This window comes from Mirounga leonina, unplaced genomic scaffold (genome assembly GCF_011800145.1).
Source record: "Mirounga leonina isolate KUSES-001 unplaced genomic scaffold, KU_Mleo_1.0 Mir_171, whole genome shotgun sequence".
Classification (NCBI taxonomy): domain Eukaryota; kingdom Metazoa; phylum Chordata; class Mammalia; order Carnivora; family Phocidae; genus Mirounga; species Mirounga leonina.
In genome coordinates this window covers 16,103,806-16,124,167 of record NW_023270436.1, presented here as the reverse complement: position 1 = coordinate 16,124,167, position 20,362 = coordinate 16,103,806, and the positions used below count along the sequence as shown (strand labels likewise).

General features: G+C 45.2%; 1 protein-coding gene across 1 annotated transcript; it reads right to left on the bottom strand.

Moving 5' to 3' along the window:
- Positions 1-875: 875 nt before the first annotated feature.
- On the bottom strand, positions 876-2,870 carry LOC118018546 (cytochrome c oxidase subunit 6A1, mitochondrial). Its single transcript, XM_035017145.1, has 3 exons — positions 2,730-2,870; positions 2,437-2,579; positions 876-1,154 (listed from the first exon to the last, which is right to left on the bottom strand). Exons 1-3 carry the CDS (start codon positions 2,836-2,838, stop codon positions 1,071-1,073), a joined length of 336 nt encoding a protein of 111 aa, XP_034873036.1. The 5' UTR covers positions 2,839-2,870; the 3' UTR covers positions 876-1,070.
- Positions 2,871-20,362: the final 17,492 nt, after the last annotated feature.

Below are 20,362 nucleotides of genomic sequence, written 5' to 3'. Positions count from 1 at the left end.
AAAACCACTCCAAGCCAACCATGTTCTTTCATTGTAACTGCTACTGAGGGAATAATTTCTTCTGATTGTTCTTTATTTTTTTTAAGAGAGGGAGAGAAGAGAATCTTAGGCAGGCTCCACACAGTGTGGAGCCCGATGCAGGGCTCGATCTCACAACCCTGAGATCATGACCTGAGCTGCAATCAAGAGTCAGACACTTAACCAACTGAGCCACCCAGGTGCCCAATTGTTCTTCATTCTATTTTGACTTCATCCTGCCCATAAAGTGATTCCAACTATCTCAGCTACTTCAAAGATTTTAAATTTTGAAGAGAAATTAAATGCTCTGTAAGGGTGACTTTGTTACTCTTACTATTGTTTCTCCCTAACTCTTAATGCTACAGGAAGGTTTTAATTCCAGAAACAAATAAAGCTAATTGCTATATGCAGAAATGTGTCATACTGCCTTTATTTCTCCAAAAGTTTCTGACCCTTCTAACCTTCATGGTGCTGAGAGATGACAAGGTGAGAACTTGACACTTTGGAGCCAATTACCTGACCACAGGGAATACTCTTCAGCAAATGCTGGTGGAATGGGACAAGAGAAAGCACTTCTTCTGGAGAGTCAAAGATACCTCTTTCAGATGTAAATTGCAGGTATTCTACTCAATATTTTTACCACCCAAAGTCTGTCAGGACCCAATCTTGATACTTAAATTAGCTCCATTTATGGTCCCTTTGCTTTACCCACTCCAGGCATAAGAAACCAAGGACAAGCCTATTATAAACACCGTTATCCAGAGGCCTGTACAAGGCAGCCATAAACCTTCATTATAGAAACGAAAATAACAATGCTGATTTTGGAGGGAAAAACACCAAAGAATGCAACTCTCAGATCATGGACCAATCTAAGTTATTTATTTAAGCCATCTCCTGCCGTAAGCAAAGGGATGGAAGATCAGTATACTGGTCATCATTTGATACAAGTAAAGAAGGTGAGCTTAAGGTCCCATAGATTTTTCTGGTCCGTGTGCAGAGTCATGGTCCAAACCAGTGCTGTGGTCCCCACTGGGTGGTGGTCCAGGTTCTCTCTATTCATCTTCATAGCCGGTTGGAAGTGGATTCATGTGAGAGTTATGGAATAGAGTATGATTACCATCTCCCCAGGGAAAGGGCTGTGGAGTGAAGATGTCAGTTAGGCAATTCCAGAAGAGAATTCAGAAACAGCACTGCCATGAACTGCTTCAGACAAAGGGTGACAGACCATACATAAAAACAAAATGGTAGTTAGTCCTTTAACTACTGGCGTATTTCAGCCTTCCCATAATTTAAAGGAGCTCTTTTAACTTGCAGGAGAGCCTTTAAAGTAGGCAGTAGGAAAAGCAAGCTCAAGTTCATTATTCATAAGCCTCTCCCTGGCAACTAGTCTATGAGGGCAGTGTTTATGAAAGTGTAATCCTCACATCATCTGTATCAGAATGGTAGAGGTGGGTAAATGAGAGAAAATGCTTATTTAAATGCAGACTTTGGGCTTCACTCCAGATCTAAAACAAACCTCTGGATTGGAAACCAACCTACCCTCCTCAATTTTTTGCATGCTGCCTTTGAAAAACATTGCTCTAGGGCAGTGGTTTCCAAACCTGGATGATTTTGCCCAAGACACTGGGCAATATCTGGAGACATCTGGGAGAGGACATCTAGTGGGTAGAGGTCAAGGATGCTGTTAAATATCCTAGGACTCACAGGATAGCCCTTTGCCCCAACAAGAATTATCCAACCCCAAATGTCAATAGTATTGAGGTTGAAAACCATGGTATATGGCTTTTACATCTTTGTACAAGGGCAGGAATGGGGCTCAGACTCAAAAATTCTTTCTGAATCTAAGACTCTAGCTTAAGTTTCTATAAGGCCAGTCCTATCTTGGCTAAGTGATATAATAGTTATTAAAGAGCCAGCAGGGCCTCTTGTTAAGAATACTTACAACAAGCAGTGGAAAACAAATGATTACATCTACATCAATAGCAAAGGATAAAACAGTTGAGAAAATAACCAGCAGAGGTAGGAATAAGAGAAGCTGTTAGTCTCTTCATCATGCAGCTAGTACCTGCCAGATGCCCAGGTCCTAGAAGTGCGAACCACCTTCCGATTTTGCCACTCTAAGGGAGATTCCCAAACCTCCAAGTCTCATACAACGGACAACTGTTTCAGAACAGTATCAGAAGGCAGAGGTGGGATGGATCAGGAAAAAAAGGAAAACTGAAGGGCACTTATTGTATGACCTTGAAAAAGAAAACAAACGTGACCCCCCAAGTCTGTTACATTTCCATAAAACCGGAGAAAATAAAAATCTGTAAGAATTAAATGACAAATTCTACACGATTTTAGAGCATGAAGAACTCAGACTAGGCATCTGTAATAAAAGGAGAACGGATGCTCGAAGAGCCTACAAAGGCCTACCTTGGACCTGATGCGGAGATGGGGGTAAGCGACGAACTCGGGTCTCTCGTGCTCTCCGTGACGCGACTTCAGGAAGACATTCAGCATGCTCACACCCACGCCAGGGAGCGCTACGAAGTAGGTGAGAGCCTTCCACATGCGAGCTGCAAAGGAGGCACGACCGCTCAGGCCTGGTGTGGGGACCCCGCCCGGGTCTCAGCCCCCAACCCCAAGTCCTCAAGCCAAGGTCACATTCCTGCTCCGCCTCGCTCGAGTGGGGCTGAGGCCCGCCCCGCCAACCGCAGCTCCAGTACCTGAGCCCTCCTCGCCGTGGGCGCCACTCGACATAGAACGCCCCAGCTGTGCCCCGGAACGACCTAGCAGCCCAGACAGACGGGACACAGACACCGCCGCCGCCGCCATTTTCGACCTGGACAACCTCAGCGCCGGAAGCGGAAGTAGAAAATGGGCTGGGGGCGGGACCACAACCTCAAAAGCAAGCTCCTATTGGGCGGAGCCTTCCCACTTGTCTTAACGCGATGAGCCTGCGTACTCTGCTCTTGGCCGTCGGAGTCTAGTTAAAATCCCCAGAGCCACAGATCTTGAAGGAGCATGCGCTCTGCACCTCCCGTGTGCACGCCCCTCTCCCTGCAGTCCGCACCTTGGTGAGGCTCGGCGAGGCTAAGCGCGAAAGAGAGGTTTATGGAGGGCACGCTGGCGTCCGGAAGCGCTGTCTTCGTTGGAGTGCGCGGACAGCAACTGGAGGTTCTGAGCTCAGAACACCTCATCTGAAACGCCATTCCTGTTCCTCCCCGTTCTGTGACGTCACTTTTCTTTGCACGTGACATAATCGTCGTCATCATTATGTCTGTCTCCCCTACTAGAATATAAACTCTATGATGCCAGAGTTTTCCAGGGTACCATTGCCAGAGCCTGGAATTGTCCCTGGCACGTAGCAGGTACTCAGTACAAATGAATGAGTGAGTGAGTGAATGAATGAGTAGCAACGGGAACCAAAGGAGCCCCGGAATTGGTGCCAGAAGATCTGGATTTTAATCCTGCCTCAACATCCTTAACTTTTGGCTTTTTCCGTCACGTTAGCCTTCTCTCCATTAAAATTCTGTAAACAAAAATTAGCATGTTTTGTCTCTTCAATCTCCTTCCCCCAGTTCTTCCTTTTTCTTCCTTCTACTCATCTAAAAACAGTTTTAAAAATAAAAATTAGGGGCGCCTGGGTGGCTCAGCCGGTTAAGCATATGCCTCCGGCGCAGGTCATGATCCCAGCTTCCTGGTATCCAGCCCCGCCATCAGGCTTCCTGCTCAGTAGGGAGTCTGCTTCTCCCTCTCTCTCTGCCCCTCCCTCTTGCTTGTGCTCTGTCTCGCGTAAGTAAGTAAAATCTTATAAAATTTTTAAAAAATTAAAATAATAATAATAGAGGGGAAGGCAATGTGAAGACTGAGACAGAGATTGGAGTGATATGGCCACAAGACAAAGAAGCTAGAAGAGACATGGGATGGGTTTCTCCCTAGAGACCATTCGCACAGAGCATGGCCCTACTAACGCCTTGATTTTGGATTTCTAGCCTCCAGAACTGTAAGACAATAAATTTGGGTTTTTTTAGGCCAAAAAAAAAAAAGGTTCATAAGAGAAAATGAAAGGAAACTTTTGGATCATAGGTCCTTTTGAGAATATAATGAAAGCTATGAACCCCTTCCCCCTAAAATGCACCTGCTCCTAAGCACACAATGTTGGGGGAAGAAGGTACCATAAAGTATATCCAGAGACCCCCTAAGAGTCCTTGTGCCCCAGGTTAAAACCCCTGTGTAGGGGAACAAATAGGGACACTGTTGTGGGAAGACTGGATTCACATTTTGTTTCCATCCCTTACACCCTGTGTGACCTTGGGCAAATACAATACAATAAGGCTATGCAGTTTCATGAAGACAAAACTTTAGGATTGTGTTACTAGAGCATCACAATCTGATCTCGCATTAGATCTTTCTCTCTCTGAGTAGTCAGGGTTTTTACATATTATGGTACACCGTATGATACATCAGGATCATCAAATCCCTAGGCATCCTCAAACACAGCCAAAGGGCCACACTATGAGGCTCCATAGTGTGGCCGTAGAAAGGGTCCATGTTCAAGGATCAGGATATCCTGGGTTCACTTCTTTGGTCTGCCACCAGCTGTTTCCTCTTCTCTAAAATGGTAATGTAATACCCATTTATTCATCCTTTATGCAATAAATATCAGAACCCAGCTCTACCTTCAGATTTTACTCAGCCTCCATCTATAATAATGAGATTTCATTTAATAAATATTAACTAAGGTGCCCGCTATGTGCCAGGCATGTGCGGTAGTGCACATCAGGTGTAAGAGCTCTCTCATGTAACCTACATTCTAGTGTTGGAGAAAGGATTAAATGAAAAAATGTCTGAAATATATTAAAAATTCAACAAATATTCATTTTCTCATAGGGCTTTTGTACACTTTGCAGGGTGGTACTAAGTAAAGATTCTATCATGTGCTTGGCTCACAGCACCCATACTTAGGCATGATGCTTATGATGTTATTATCAGGGATGCTCACCATTTCCAAAGCCTTGGGTGACTGAGTTTGGACAGCCCATTAAACCAAAATCAACATGGGCGCCTGGGTGGCTCAGTCGTTAAGCGTCTGCCTTCGGCTCAGGTCATGATCCCAGGGTCCTGGGATCGAGTCCCGCATCGGGCTCCCTGCTCCGCGGGAAGCCTGCTTCTCCCTCTCCCACTCCCCCTGCTTGTGTTCCTGCTCTCGCTATCAATCTCTCTGTCAAATAAATAAATAAAATCTTAAAAAAAAAAACAAAAACAAAAACAAAATCAACAATACAAAGAATAACTAATATTTATTGGGCATTTATTTTGTGCCCATATCCATGGTAACCACTTTACACAAATTGTCTTCCCCACCTCACTAAGTGACTACGCCATTCCTCAAGTTAAACACTTTGGAGTCATCTTTGACTCTATTCTCTCTCTCTCTCCCTTCTTCTTCTCTCTCTCTCTCACACACACACTTTATATCCAATCCATCAACAAATCCTGCTAGCTCTTCCTTCAGGCACATCCAGAATCTGACCATTTCCTACTGCCCACTGCTACCAATTTGATCAAAGGTGTTCTCATGTCTCACCTGGACAACTGGAACAGTCTCCTGACTGGTCTTCCTGCTACCTGGTCCCCCTACTGTCCATTCTCTAAATGGCAGTCAGAAGGATCCTTTAAAATCTGTCAAATCATCTTCCTCCTTGGCTCAAAATCCTCCCATGGCTCCCATCTCACTCAGAGTAAATACCAAACTCCTTAGAGTAGGCTACCGAGTTCTCCACCCCCTGCCCCTAGCCACCTCTCTCACATCATTTCTCCTTGCCCCCTTGCCCATTTCACTCCAGCTACATTGTCCTTCTTGCCTTTCCTTGGACGAGCCACCCATGCTCCTGCCTGTTGCACATGCTCATTTCTCTGCCTGGGAGAGTTTTCTCCCAGATGGCCCCATGAATTGCTTCCTCATTTCACTCAGGGGTCGGCTCAGAAATCCTCTTATCAGAAAGGCCTTCCCAGACCACCCAGAAGTGAAATAACTCCTCCCCACCCTGACACTCTATCCTCCTTACTGTGCCTTATCTATCTTCATGGCACTTACCACCATCTGCTGGATTAAATATTTATTGGTTTATTGTCTGCTTTCCTTCACCAAATACCAGGGGGCATGGACTATGTTTTGTTCACCAGTATGACCCCCCGCACTTGGCACATGATAGGCACTCACTGAATATACATTAATCCCAACCAAGATCCCGTGAATCAGATACTATTCTACCCGCTTTTCATATAAGGAAACTGAGACTCTGGGAGGTATAGGAAATTGCCCAAAGTCAGAAATCTTTAGACAAGTGCTTTAGACCCAGGCAGTGTGGAACTCAAGCTAGTTCTTTTAACCTCAAATCCATACAGGCTTTGCTTTAGGTAGAATAATATCAAGCCCAAGAGGTCACCCTGTCACATTCATGCTGATCTGAGGCTCTGAAAAGAAAAGGAATAGCTATTTGATTTCTGACATCAGTGGGTTTGGAAAGAAAAATATTTCAAGTCGTGGGGTCCTTGAGAATGGACAGGACCATCAGATGTATCCTCAGGGTACTGAACTGGCAGTTCCCAGCTTGCACTGCCTCTCAGAGTGACCCCCCAGGGCACCAGGCCTCTCTGTGCAGGGAGCCTCCCCAAGGCCATGGCCAGCCAGGCCTGGATTTGACGTCATCCTCTCTGGCAGCTGGTGATGTTTATGCTCATGCTGAAGCCACTAAGGTCTCTGATGCTCTATTTCCTTGAAACAGGGAGCTGGCAGGTGGACATCCCAATACCAGGGGCAGCTGATGAGGGGAGGCATTGTAAGACTGGGGGAGGCTGCCTAGCCAAGGACAGGGCTTGCTTAGGGGAAAGCTTATCTGGGGGTATCCTGCCTGCTATTCCTAATGTGGCTTTTCCTAATAAGAGCACCTCCAGTTCCTGAGCCAATAAATATTTGTCTGCTAACAGACTAATCCTAGAAGGCACTGAAACCTTTTTCCAAAGCACACTGCAGGGGAAGTCAGGGTGTTATGACCACCACCTCTATCTTCTGAATAACTTGTCTGAGCTGTTCAGCATCCTTAGTTCCTTTAATTAGGGTCTCAACTGTGTCCCTGGACTGGGGTGACAGAAGTGACTCTCATAGAACACCCAGTCTAGAGGGAGAGACTGACAGGTAAACAGTTATTACAACCAGTGTGATGGGTTCTACAATGGGAGGCAGTGCAGCATGCACTTTGCTGTCAAGTTCAAGTCCCAGGTGAGCTACTTACCTATGTAATCAAGGAGAAGTCAAGTTACCTCTTAGATTCTCCACCTGTGAATTAGAGTCATTACAAGGACTTAACAGAATAAAAGTTATTAGCTGACATTTATTAAGCACTTACCATCAGGTTGACTGGGTGGCTCAGTCGGTTAAGAGTCTGCCTTCGGCTCAGGTCCTGGGATCGAGCCCCGCATCAGGCTCCTTGCTCAACGGGGAGCCTGCTTCTCCCTCTCCCACTCCCCCTGCTTGTGCTCTCTCTCTCTCTCCCTGTGTCAGATAAATAAATAAAATCTTAAAAAATATTTTTAAAAAACCACTTACCATGTCCTGGGTCCTTCACAGGTACAACAGTCCTATGAGATAGGTGCTATTCTTATCCCCATTTTACAGATGAGGAATCTGAGGTACAAAGGGAGGTCAAGCCATTTGCCTAAGTTTTACAGCCCTTTAAGTGACTGAGCCAGGATTCTAATCCAGAAAGTCTGGTCTTAAAGCTTGCACGTTTAATTACTGTGTGATACTGCTTCAATAATTCAAGTAACCTTAGCACAAAGTGAATGCTCAAAAATTGTTAACCATTATTATTGCCATGATTAGGGGACGGGGTATAGGGTCATGGAAGCAGAGCAGAAGGGCCTGGATTATAGTGGGGCAATCTGGGAAGTCTTTCTGTAGGAGGTGACATCTAAGTCATGGCTCCTTCCCAAATAAATATGAGTGAGTCAGGGACAAATTTGGATTGGGAGGGAGATAAGAAGAGTTTTCCAGGCAGACATCACCACAGAGAAAAGATAAGGGTACTGTATCTGGAATTCCAAACAGTGCCTTAAAGCTGGAGGTGTGAAGGCAGGGAGGGAGCAAGAACTTAAAGGGTCCTGCAGGTCGTGCTGAGTTAAGATTTTATCTGAAGGGTACTGAGAAGGCTTGGTTTTAAGCTAGGAGAGAGATGATCATCAGTCTTGCAATTTACAAAGATCCCTGACTGTAATGCACCTGGAGGTTTGCACAGGGGGCTGGCTGTGAAAGTTAGGGCAGGCAGAATAGCGTAGCTTGCAGGTTAGAGCACTGGATTCAGACCCTGAGCCTCCTCGGTTGACTCTCTTGGCCCTAGTCCTCCCTACTCAGGGACCTACAGCAAGGCATTTATTTTTCTGAGCCTTCTTTTCTTCATTTATAAATGGGGCCAACAACTGCCAATCTTCCAGAGCTATTGTGAACTTAAATGTGATAGTGTAGGTAGAGAACCTGGAATGTGGGGTGTGCACAGTGAAGGGTAACTATTATTTATTTCTATGGTTCCCCCAACCCTCTGTGTAGTTTTTGGAGGGCGGACCGCAGGTGTCATCCATCTCTTTATTCCCATAGAACTTGGTGCTCAATTATTTTCCCTTACTTGTCCCTGTTTGTGCTTATACACATATCTGCACCTGAAACTTTGCTGAGGCTGGCCCCTCCTGGCTGGAAGTGCCCTTCCCACTCCGTTGCCCATCTATGTCTACACACACCCCACCAAGTCCTCTCTCCTACAGGCAGCCTTTCCTGATTACATCGACTCCTTGCTCTGGTCCCCCAGTGATGTTTAAGCTCACTGTACCATGTATGAAGACCATTCTGTCTTCGTTTCCACTCTGAGCTCCATGAGAGCCTCTCCCCTTTTTCTTTCCTGATTCTTCTGAATTCTATACAGCTTGGCACAGAGCAGGCATAACAAAATGGTTAAGAACTCATGTTCTCGGGGCACCTGGGAGGCTCAGTCAGTTAAGCATCTGTCTTTGGCTCAGATCATGATCCTAGGGTCCTGGGATTGTGTCCCGTGTCAGACTCCCTGCTCAGCAGGGAGTCCGCTTCTCACTCTCTCTCTGCCCCGCCCCCCTACTTGTGTGTGCGCTTTCTCTTTCTCAAATGAATAAATAGATTTTATTTATTTATTTGACAGAGAGAGACACAGCGAGAGAGGAAACACAAGCAGGGGGAGTGGGAGAGGGAGAAGCAGGCTCCCCATGGAGCAGGAAGCCCAATGATGTGGGGCTCGATCCCAGGACCCTGGAATCATGACCTGAGCCAAAGGCAGCCACTTAACTGATTGAGCCACCCAGTCGCCCTTAAATAAATAAAATCTTAAAAAAAAAAAAAAAAAAAAGAACGAACTCATGTTTTCAGGGCACCTGGCTGGCTCAGGCAGAAGAGCATGCAACTTGATCTCAGGGTCGTGAGTTTGAGCCCCATGTTGCGTATAGAGATTACTTAAAAAAAAAACAACAACACTTATGTTCTCAGACAAGGCTGAATTAAAACCTGGCTCTGCTACTTTTACTGGACAAATCACTCCCCCCCCACACACCTTTTTTATTCATGTTATTTCTATGTCCAACATGGGGCTCAAACTCACAACCTCGAGATCAAGAGTTGCATGCTCCACCAACTGAGCCAGCCAGGTGCCTCTAACTTTCCTTTTCTGTGTCTCAGCTTCTTCATCTCAGAATGAAGACGATATTAGTACCTACCTACTATGGTTTTGGGGAGGACTGAATGTGATGATGTGTGTGAAAAATCTCAGCACCTTGCTCAACAAATAGCAATTTGCATTAAATTATTATTAACCTCCCACTGTTAAGTTAAAAGGAAAGCTGGCATATATTATGTGAAATATATCTCAATAAAGCTATTAAACACAACAAAGCAGGCTACAAAATGTTATGAAATATATGTTTCCACTTTTTGTAAAATGCACAAAGAAATACTGTAAGGACTATATTCACATGTTAACAGAAGTAATGTCTGGGTATTAATTTTCTTCTAAAATTTACTACAATGAATATATATTACTTGTGTTATAAGAACAAAGGCTTTCAGGGGCACCTGGGTGGTGCAGTGGGTTAAGAGCCCGACTCTTCGTTTAGGCTCAGGTCCTGATCTCATAGTCATGAGATCGAGCCCCCACGTCGGGCTCCGAGCTCAGCGTGGAGTCTGCTTGAGATTCTCTCTCTCCCTCTCCATCTGCCCCTCCATCTCGTGCTCTCTCTCTAAACTAAACAAATCTTAAAAAAAAAAAAAAAAAGCTTTCACGAAAAAGCAGATTATGAAGTTGCTACCAGCACTTCTGTTGCTGGTATTCTTCCCATCAGACTGTAAACCCCACGAGGACAAGGACCCCTTCGTCTGGTGCAGAAAAGGCACTGAACAAACATTGACACAAGGGTGACTGGATGGGGCGTCTCTGGCACTCGCGCCTGCAGTACCGCTTTCTCCCTGTAGGTGGCAGGCTCCGCATGTGCGGGTACCGCCCACGAGTCTGGACGGAGATGAATAGTGCCTGCGACCTTCAACGTGGCTGTCCCATCTCAGGATCATTGAAGGAGGGAGGGAGGTGGAACCTGCGAGAGGGATAGAGGGAGCCCGGCCTTTGCCTCAGGACTCTTTAAGGCCTTGCCTCTGAAATTTTTCCTGCATCTTCCCTAGATTGGAACAAAAAGAGAAAACTTCAATTCTTAGAGAATGTCCCCACCCCCCCCAACTCACCCCTTAGTGGGAGGCAGACAGGAGAGACCGAAGGGCCCCCTGGGTTGGGGATAGGGATGTTGGGGGAGGGAGAGAGAGAGAGAAAGAGAGATCATCCTGAAAATCTTCATCTTTGTAACATAATTCACAGGGTCCTGCACTTGGCATTGACAAACTGTCCCCACCCAGCAGCTCTTTGATCTTAGGAGGGAGGTGTGTTAGCATCCCCATTTGCAGAGGAGGGCCATTGTAGCTTAGAGAGGTAGTCCTCACTTACAGAGACCTCAGCTGTGTTTGATTCCAAATGCCTTCCCTCGACCCGACCCTGTGTGTCAAACTGAGATTACCCTTGGAGCGGGTATGTGCCCGTCTAACTTACCATTAAATTACTGATACTAATAGCATCTATTTAGCCTATCCTCACTGCCGTGCTGGCACTTGACATAGATTATCCCATTTAATTCTTCCAACAACCCATGAAGTAAGAAGCACTATTATCCCCATTTTACAGATGAGGAAACTGGGCCTTAGAGAAGCAAAAACTGACACAACTAGAGACAAGCTTGACTGAGGCAAGATCAAATGCACAGCTGTCTGACCCCAGTCTCTGCATTCAACCAGTACATGCGGTTTTTTTTTTTTTTTTTTAAGTAGGCTCTACATCCAATGTGGGGCTTGAACTCATGACTCCGAGATCAAGAGTTGCACACCCCACTGACTGAGCCAGCCAGGTGCCCCAGTACATACTTTTTTCTTAATAATTATTTAAGTATTGGAGTATCAAATAGGTAATACATCTACATGGTTCAAATTACCAAAAAATAAAAAAATAAAAATAAAAAAGGGAAAGTCACCTCCCATCCCTGTCCTCCAACTCAGTTTTGTTTTTTGTTTGTTTGTTTTGTTTTTCTTAAAGATTTTTTATTTATCTATTTGACAGAGAGAGACACAGTGAGAGAGGGAACGCAAGCAGGGGGAGTGGGAGAGGGAAAGCAGGCCTCCCGCAGAGCAGGAAGCCCGATGCAGGGCTTGATCCCAGGACCCTGGGATCACGCCCCGGGCCAAAGGCAGACGCCCAACGACTGAGCCACCCAGGCGCCCCTCCAACCACAGTTTTATTACAAAGAAGGTCACTTTACTAGAGATTTCTAACGAATCTTCTAGAGATATTCTGTGCATAGACAAGCACCTATTTCACTGCCTCTTACACACTCACCACTGATTTTCTAAAACACAGGAAAAACCAAGTCCTCTTCTAGAACTGAGTGTGAGTTCTCTTCACTGACTCCTCGGACAGCCAGGTAGGGCCTCCTGGGAGCACCTCCACCCACTTTATGTCTCAACCACATAGGTCTTCTCCAAGCCCTATATCATGTGTCATCTTCCCAGCCTCCTTTCTCCAGCTTCTCTCCAACTGTTCCATCTACTATGATCTCTTTGCCCTTTGAGGCTCCCCAGCCAGAACCCATCCCCCTCCCTCTTTGCCCCCAGAGGCCCTGCCAGCATCACTCTTCTTGCACATTTCATTTTCCTGTGTGTGATGGATGATTGTCTCCCTGCCTGGCTCTCCTACTAGATTATTAATTTCAGGCATCTCTTGTCAGTGGTTAGGTGGCCTGAGAACAGCATCACCATCCATGTAGTCCCCACACTAACAAACTAGGGATCGGTCTTTCTCATTGTCTCCTCCTCCTTCATTCTTACAACCAGTCAACCACCAACTGGATTTTACCTTAGAAATATCTCTTGGGGCACCTGGGTGGTTCATTCCGTTAAGCAACCGACTCTTGATCTCAGCTCAGGTCTCGATCTCAGGGTTGTGAGTTCAAGCCCCACATTGGGCTCCATCTACATAAAAAAAGAAAAGAAGGAAATTTCTCTCTTATCTTCTCCACCCCTGCTTTAGTTATGGCCACTGTTCTGTCTCCCCTGGACTATTGCAGTAGTCTCCAGGCTGGTCTCTCTCCTTACAGCTCACTGCCTCCAGTCTATTCTCCATTTAGCAGCCAGGGTGACCCTTCTAAAGTGCAATTCTGACTATGCCGCCACTCCACTTTGCAACCCTTCAATGGCTTCCTGTTCCCTTAGGAAAAAACCCTTATTCTGACCTCCACCGCCCTGAAGGATACAATCACTGTCTATCTCCACTATTTTCACTAAGGACGCATCCTCTGAGCTAGCCTTCTTTCTGTTTCTGTTTCCATTTTTATTTCCAACCTCAGGGGCTTTGCTCATGCTGTTTCCTCTGCCAGGAGTGCTCTTTCTGCTCCTCATCCCCCTAACGTCTAAGTAGCCTGGCAGCTCCATGACAGCAGGGACCTTGTCTGTCTTGCTTACTCCTGTATCCCAACACCAAACAGTGCTTAGTCAATATTTTTTTAAACAAGGTGATTCTACTTCTTTATTTTTAAAAGGATTTTATTTATTTACTTGAGAGAAAGAAAGAGCATGAGCAGGGGGAGAGGCAGAGGGAGAAACGGACTCCCCACTGAGTGGGGAGCCCCACGCGGGGCTCAATCCCAGGACCCTGAGATCATGACCTGAGCCAAAATCAAGAGTCAGATGCTCAACTGACTGAGCCACCCAGCGCCCCAAAATTCTTCTTTAAATTTTGACACAACTTTTAGACTCTACCAAGCAATATAACGTCATATCTGTTTTCATCTGACAGCATCATGCACTCTACGGCTAGAGCCTAAACTCCACCCAGGTAACCACCACACCCCTATGTCTGCATTTCCCATGACAGGCAGCACAGTAACAAATACGAATTGTCCTAAAAAAAAAATTTTTTTTTTACCTTGAAGATTTTTATTATTATTATTTTGCTCCTGTTGTTCTTCTAATGACGAAAGGAAATATGCTTGTTGTAAAAACTTGAGACCGAAATAAATTAGAAGGTAAAAGTCCCCCGTGGGCCCACCCTATAGAGCTATTGTTTGATTTAAATGGCACCTATAACCTTGTTTCTATTTGTAGACTTTGCAGCGGAGGAAGAGAAGGGAGCCTGGGCTGCCCATGGTCAGTTCCTCTCCTTAATTTCTAGGCCCTATCCGCTCCCTGGTTATGGTGGCTCAGTCGTTAAGTGTCTGCCTTCGGCTCAGGTCATGATCCCAGGGTCCTGGGATGGAGCCCCGCATCAGGCTCCCTGCTTGGCGGGAAGCCTGCTTCTCCCTCTCCCACTCCCCCTGCTTGTGTTCCTGCTCTTGCTATCTCTCTCTATCAAATAAATAAATAAAATATTAAAAAATAAAAAATAAAAGGATAAACCTAACCTGTGATGAAGGCCACTCTCACACTTCAATCAGACTCTAGGTCTCCATTCAAGTTTGAGAACATCGAATGAACTTGAACCCTGCAGCAAACTGATGCAATTAAAACACGTGATGAAATTCCTGGCCAAACTGAACCCAGGTTCATATCTTGTCTTCATCACTTCCTGTGTCGCACTCTATCTGTTTGCCTCTTTGTTCCTTGAACAAGCCAACCTCATTCCCACCTCAGGGCCTTTGCAATTGCTGGGCCCTCTGTCTGGAACCCTCTTCCCCTGCTTGTCCTGTGGTGTGCCTCCCCTTAAATATCAGCCTTCCAGAAGAGGCCTTGCTTGGTCACTTTCTCCAAAGGTGAAAAGGTGATACTTGTCTTTATCGCAAGTATCATTTTTTAAAAGAATTTTTTTAAGTTTATTTATTAAATAATCTCTACACCCAGGGTACCTGGGTGGCTCAGTCCATTAAGCGTCTGCTTTCAGCTCAGGTCATGATCCCGGGGTCCTGGGATCAATCCCCGCATCGGGTGGGGAGCCTGCTTCTCCATCTCCCTCTGCAGCTCCCCCTGCTTGTGCTCACATATGCACGCTTTCTCTTTCGAATAAATAAATGAAATCTTAAAAAGAAAAAATACTCTCTACACCCAACATGGGTCTCAAAGTCATGATCCCGAGGTCAAGAGCCACAAGCTTTTCTGACTGGGCCAGCCAGGTGCCACGGAAGTATCATTTTTTAAAAAGATTTATTTATTTATTTGAGGGGGAAGGGGCAGAGGGAGAGGGAGAGAAAGTCTCAAGCAGATTGTGTGCTGAGTGAGGAGCCTGACGGATTAATATCACTATCCTGATATCATGACTTCAGCTGAAACCAAGAGTTGGAGGCTTAACCAACTGCCCCTCCCAGGTGTCCCAAGTATCATTTTTTTAATAGCACAAATCATAACCTGTTTTTGTTCTGTTTTGTTTTTTAGTTTGGTTTGCTCTTCATCTCTTCCATTAGAGTGTTCTTTTTTTTTTTTTTTTTAAGATTTTATTTATTTATTTGACAGAGAGAGACACAGCGAGAGAGGGAACACAAGCAGGGGGAGTGGGAGAGGGAGAAGCAGGCTTCCCGCAGAGCAGGGAGCCAGATGTGGGGCTCGATCCCAGGACCCTGGGATCCTGACCTGAGCCGAAGGCAGACACTTAACGACTGAGCCACCCAGGCGCCCCTAGAGTGTGAGTTCTATGAAGGCATTTAATTTGTCTTTAGTTGTTGTATCCCCAACACTTTGCACTGTTCCTGGCACCTGAATGCTAACACCCAACATTTTCTGTGGTTCTACTGTCTGCTAAGCACTCTTCCAAGCATTTCATAGAAAAATTCAGTCTATTCTTTAAAAACAAAGCAAAACAAAACCTAAAGAAACTCACACAAAAAAAGAAAAACAAACCTCTTTGGAGATTGTAGGTATTATTATTAGCCTCCTTTGCCAGTGGAGGAAATTGAAGCATTGGAAAGTCAAGTAACATGTGTCCAAGGACAGGTAACTAGAAAGTGGCCAAGGGCAGATTTGAATCCAGGCTAGCCAGGGCCAGAATCCTGCTACCCACCTCAGTATGAGTTATCGATGTGTCATTCCATTGTTCATTCCATGAGTTACCAGGAGGGTCATTCCAACTGGGAAGAGATCCTGCAATTGTTTTGTAATAGAGTGGATCTAAGGAGCAGGTGTTCTCCGGGGCCCTTTACAAAGGAATTCTCCACTTATTCAAATGTCACCATTTGCTGCTAGATGCTAAGGACTCTAGATAGAAGGCCTTAGTTCAAACAAACAAAGGCTTAGCATTGACAATGGAGGTGAAAACAGCATCCAGATTAGAGGATGATCGGCTTCCACCCACCATTAGGCTGATAAGAGAAGCCTCTAACGTCCTGGGAGACCACACCTCCCGGCCAGCCCGAATTCTCTTCCACGCCCATTTTCTTCACCCAAGGTGGGATGAAGCAGATGCTTCTATCTGAGAAAGCATTGGGCAGTTTCTTCCTCTGCAAAGTCTTCTTAATAGCGCAGGCTAAGCCAGGCACCTCTTCCCCCAGGCTCCTGGCCTCACCATTCCGCTAGGTTGTAGCTTTCTCTCCCAGTTCCCCTGGCTGTGACCTCCCTGAGGGCAGAGACCAGCTTCTTCATTGCTGTTCCTCTTTCCTCTTGCCTTGTTCACTCTTGCTCACTCCTCAGATTTCATCTTAAACACCTCCTCCAAGAAGCCTTCCCTGGCAACCCCCACAATCCATATAGAAAACTTCTCTATGCAATGATTGCTTGTTTGCTTATCTAGGTCGCCCCTCCCTCCACGCAGGGGTTCCCACACCTCAGTGCCTATGACTTACCTGGGGGAGCTTATAAGATGCAGATTCCCAGGCTCCGACCTCAGAGAGTGATTCCAGAGACTGGAGTAGGGCCTGAGAATCTGCCTTGTAACTGCTCACACGGTGATTCTGGTATGAGGGGCATCAGAGGAATGATGCAATAAACAATCGCACGCTTGAGGGCAGGGACCATCATCTTTGTGAACCCCCATTAGCCAGTCTGAGCCTGGTACATCAGAGGTGTTCATACATGATTGTTGAATGAACGCTTGAATGAATGAATGTTTGCCAGCCTTATAATACCTTCTCCAGATACAGCAACTTGAGTTTGGCCTCAAAATAGCCACATGGAGGTCATAGGTTTATACTCTGCTGGAATGGGGGTGGGAGAGTGTTGAGTCTCCGCTGTCCACAGTGTTAAATTGGAAACTAAGGATGCTACTTCCTTACTTGCAACGCGAGCAACATATTTGATCTCTCTAAGCCTCGGGGTCTTCATCTGCAGAATAATAATAATAATAATAATAATAATAATAATAATAATGCCTGCATCATAGGGCTTTGGAGAGATGAAATGAGGTAAAGCTCTTAGCACAGTGCCTGGCCCAAAGTCAGTGTCCAAAAACTTCTGGATCCTATTATTATGGTTGTTGTTATCATCACAACTATTTTTTTTTAAGATTTTATTTATTTATTTGAGAGAGAGAATGAGAGACAGAGAGCATGAGAGGGAGGAGGGTCAGAGGGAGAAGCAGACTCCCCGCGGAGCAGGGAGCCCGATGCGGGACTCGATCCTGGGACTCCAGGATCATGACCTGAGCCGAAGGCAGTCGCCCAACCAACTGAGCCACCCAGGCGCCCTCATTACAACTATTTTTAAAAATATTTTATTTATTGGGGCACCTGGGTGGCTCCGTGGTTAAGCATCTGCCTTCGGCTCAGGTCATGATCCCAGGGTCCTGGGTTTGAGCCCCGCATTGGGTGCCCTGCTCTGCGGGAAGCCTGCTTCTCCCTCTCCCACTCCCTCTGCTTGTGTTCCCTCTCTTGCTGTCTCTCTCTCTGTGTCAAATAAATAGATAAAATCTTTTTAAAATATGCTTTATTTATTTATTTGAGAGAGAGAAAAAAAATGCATGGGGTGGGGGCAAAGGGGGAGGGTGAGGGACAAACAGACTCTCGTGCTAAGTGCAGAGCCCTATGCAGGGCTGGATCTCATGACCTGGGATCATGACCTGAACCAAAACCAAGAGTCAGCTGCTCAACCGACCCCACCACACAGGCGCCCCATCAGTACAACCATTAACATCAGAGCTAGAAGGGATCTCAGATCCTCAAATTCAAGAGCTTCCTACTCAAGGTTCCATAGATCCCCCCCTTTCCCAGGAAATCTATAGTGGGGGTTCAGGAGGCTGTTCTACGAACATCCAGAAATAGAGGACACAATTGTGTATGTCTGTTCATATTTCCTAAGAGAACCCTAGCTTTCAAGTTAAAGATGGAGAGACTGAGACCAGAGAGAGAAGGGGCCTTGCTCTAAGTTTCTTCATTCACTCGTTCATTCATTCGTTTAGTCACCCTTCATTTCTTCAACCAAGCATTGAATATTTCCCAAGGGCCTACTATGTGCCAGGATCCAGAGGTGAACCAGACACAGTCTCTAGTCCTTAATCCCTACCTCACACCCCAAGGCCTCTTGGCCTCAATTGATAAAAGCTCAGTGCTTGTATTCTGATTCCTTTGTTAACACAATGCCCTGGGGGTAAGTTAGGCACTTGGATTAAGTCTAAGTTCTTGCCCCAGTTTGAATGCCCTGCTTTACTCGAAGCCTTTATTTCCCTTCTCCAAACCTCATTTTCCCAGCCTGTAGAAAGAGGGTAATAAGGCCTGCTGCCCAGAGTAGTTGTGAGAGATAAATAGACTTGAAAGTGTTTTATAAACTGTAAAGTGCTGTGCCAATATTAGATATTACTGGCTGGAGAGAGATGAAATAGAAATCAATAAATAATTAGGAACTGTACAACCCCTTCCCTCTTTTTTTTTTAAATAAAATATTCTGTAGTAGGAGCTCTTATGTAATCTGATCAGATGAGTGAGTAGTTGGTAAATTTATTGAAAAAGCCCACTGAAACAGGAAATGATAAAAATAATACTTATAACCCTTAAATATTCTATTTTAATTAAAAACCTGTTGCTATATATTCATTCGCCAATCTTTTGATGTAGGGCCAAAGCTTTGTCTTTGGGCCTGATCTGAGCCAGCTGGTTGGAGTTTTCCCACATCCTTCTTACAGGAACCACTCCCCTGACCTTCTTAAAAGTTGATGTAGATCTGAAGGCCCTTGTTGTCCAGATTTTTAGAATTCCACCTCCATTCCCATCCGAGAGTCTTTCCTTGTCTAGACCACACCTAACCCAATGCACTTCCCCCACAATCAGTGGCTTATGACAAAAGTTTATTTTTTGCTCATCCTATATGACCATAGTGGGTCAAGCTGGGGCTTTGCTTCTTTCTTTTCTTTTTTCCTCTTCTTTCTTATTGATTTTGGTTTTGAGAGAAGTTTTAGATTCACAGCAATTATTAGCAAGAGATACAGATACTCCCTGCCCCAGCCCATGCATAGCCTCTCCCACTATCAACATCCCCCACCAGAGTAGTACATTTGTTAGAATTGATGAACCCACATTGACACATCATCATCACCCAAAGTCCAGAGTTTACATTAGGCTTCATTCTTAAGGTAGTGCATTCTATAGGTTTGGACAATTGTATAATGACACATACTAACTAACTTTTAAAGAATCTTTCCAGAGCACTCAGCTGGGTTTATAGAAACATCAGTTTTCTTTTCCAACTTCTGTGTTATCAATTTGTCACAATGTCATGATTTAAAAACAAGAATAACTGATTGAAGAACCAACCCAGCTGACTCTTGGGAGGCACACAGTCACATCGTTAAGTCATCAGGAGGAGTTAGTGGCTGGTCATACTGGGAATGAGTCCTCCAGCTGCTGTGGGCATGGCATCGTTCCGGGTTTTGCAGTAGGCAAGATGAGTGTTGGTTGATCCGGTGAGCCAGCTTCAGTGAGTTCTTAATCCAGTGAGTTAGTTAATCCAGAAAGCTTCTACTATACCACCTCGTATAACAAAAAGTCATTCTCTGAGTCATTTGCAAGACCAAAGCAGATTCCGTCCTTCCTTCTTATATTTTTTAGTTATTTTTCTGCACCTTTAAAATGGGTGAAAGGTTTTTTTTTTTTTTAGTTAATTAAGAATATACAGTAACATATGCCAAGTGCTAGATGAATATACTAGACTTCAAATTCTTTGAATTGAGCCCATTGTAATAGGATAGGTTGGACGTGACATAACATGCCTAAGTGGGATAATGACAGTGGAGAGATCCTGGTATTAGGCAGTGGTTCTCAAAGTGCACTCCAGGACCGGCAACAGCAATATCACCTGGGAACTTGTTAGAAATGCAAATTCTCGAGCTCCACCCCAGACCTGCTGCATCAGAAATTTAGGGGTGGGACCCAGCAATCTGTGTTTGAACAAGCCTTCCAGGGGATTATGGTGCTCCCTCAAATGAACAGATGTGTCCTATCCCAGGTTTATCACTTAGAGGCTGTGTGATCTCAGACAAGTCACTGCACCTCTCTGAGCTTGTTTCCTCTCTGGAAAATAGGAATGATCACAAACCTACCTTACAAGGAGATTGTGAAGATTAAGTGAGATAATACATGTAAAATGCATAGTACAGTGCCTGACCCACGGCAGGGACCCAATAAACGTTAGGAAGAGTCGATATTAGAGACTCACAAGTGGCGGCTCTAATTAGGGCTAAAAACATTTGAGAGAAATGGGAAAAGATGTGAGATGTTTTTAAATATTTCTTTTTTTTATTCTTATGTTAATCCCCATACATTACATCGTTAGTTTGTTTTTAAATAT

What these genes read in the sequence shown, in the direction of transcription:
- LOC118018546 (XM_035017145.1), bottom strand. Translation starts at nt 2,838, where the DNA reads ATGGCGGCGGCGGCGGTGTCTGTGTCCCGTCTGTCTGGGCTGCTAGGT. An exon ending in CCACGGCGAGGAGGGCTCAG is followed by an intron (nt 2,580 to 2,729) that starts GTACTGGAGCTG and finishes CCTCCTTTGCAG; the next exon opens with CTCGCATGTGGAAGGCTCTC. An exon ending in ATCTCCGCATCAGGTCCAAG is followed by an intron (nt 1,155 to 2,436) that starts GTAGGCCTTTGT and finishes TTCACTCCACAG; the next exon opens with CCCTTTCCCTGGGGAGATGG.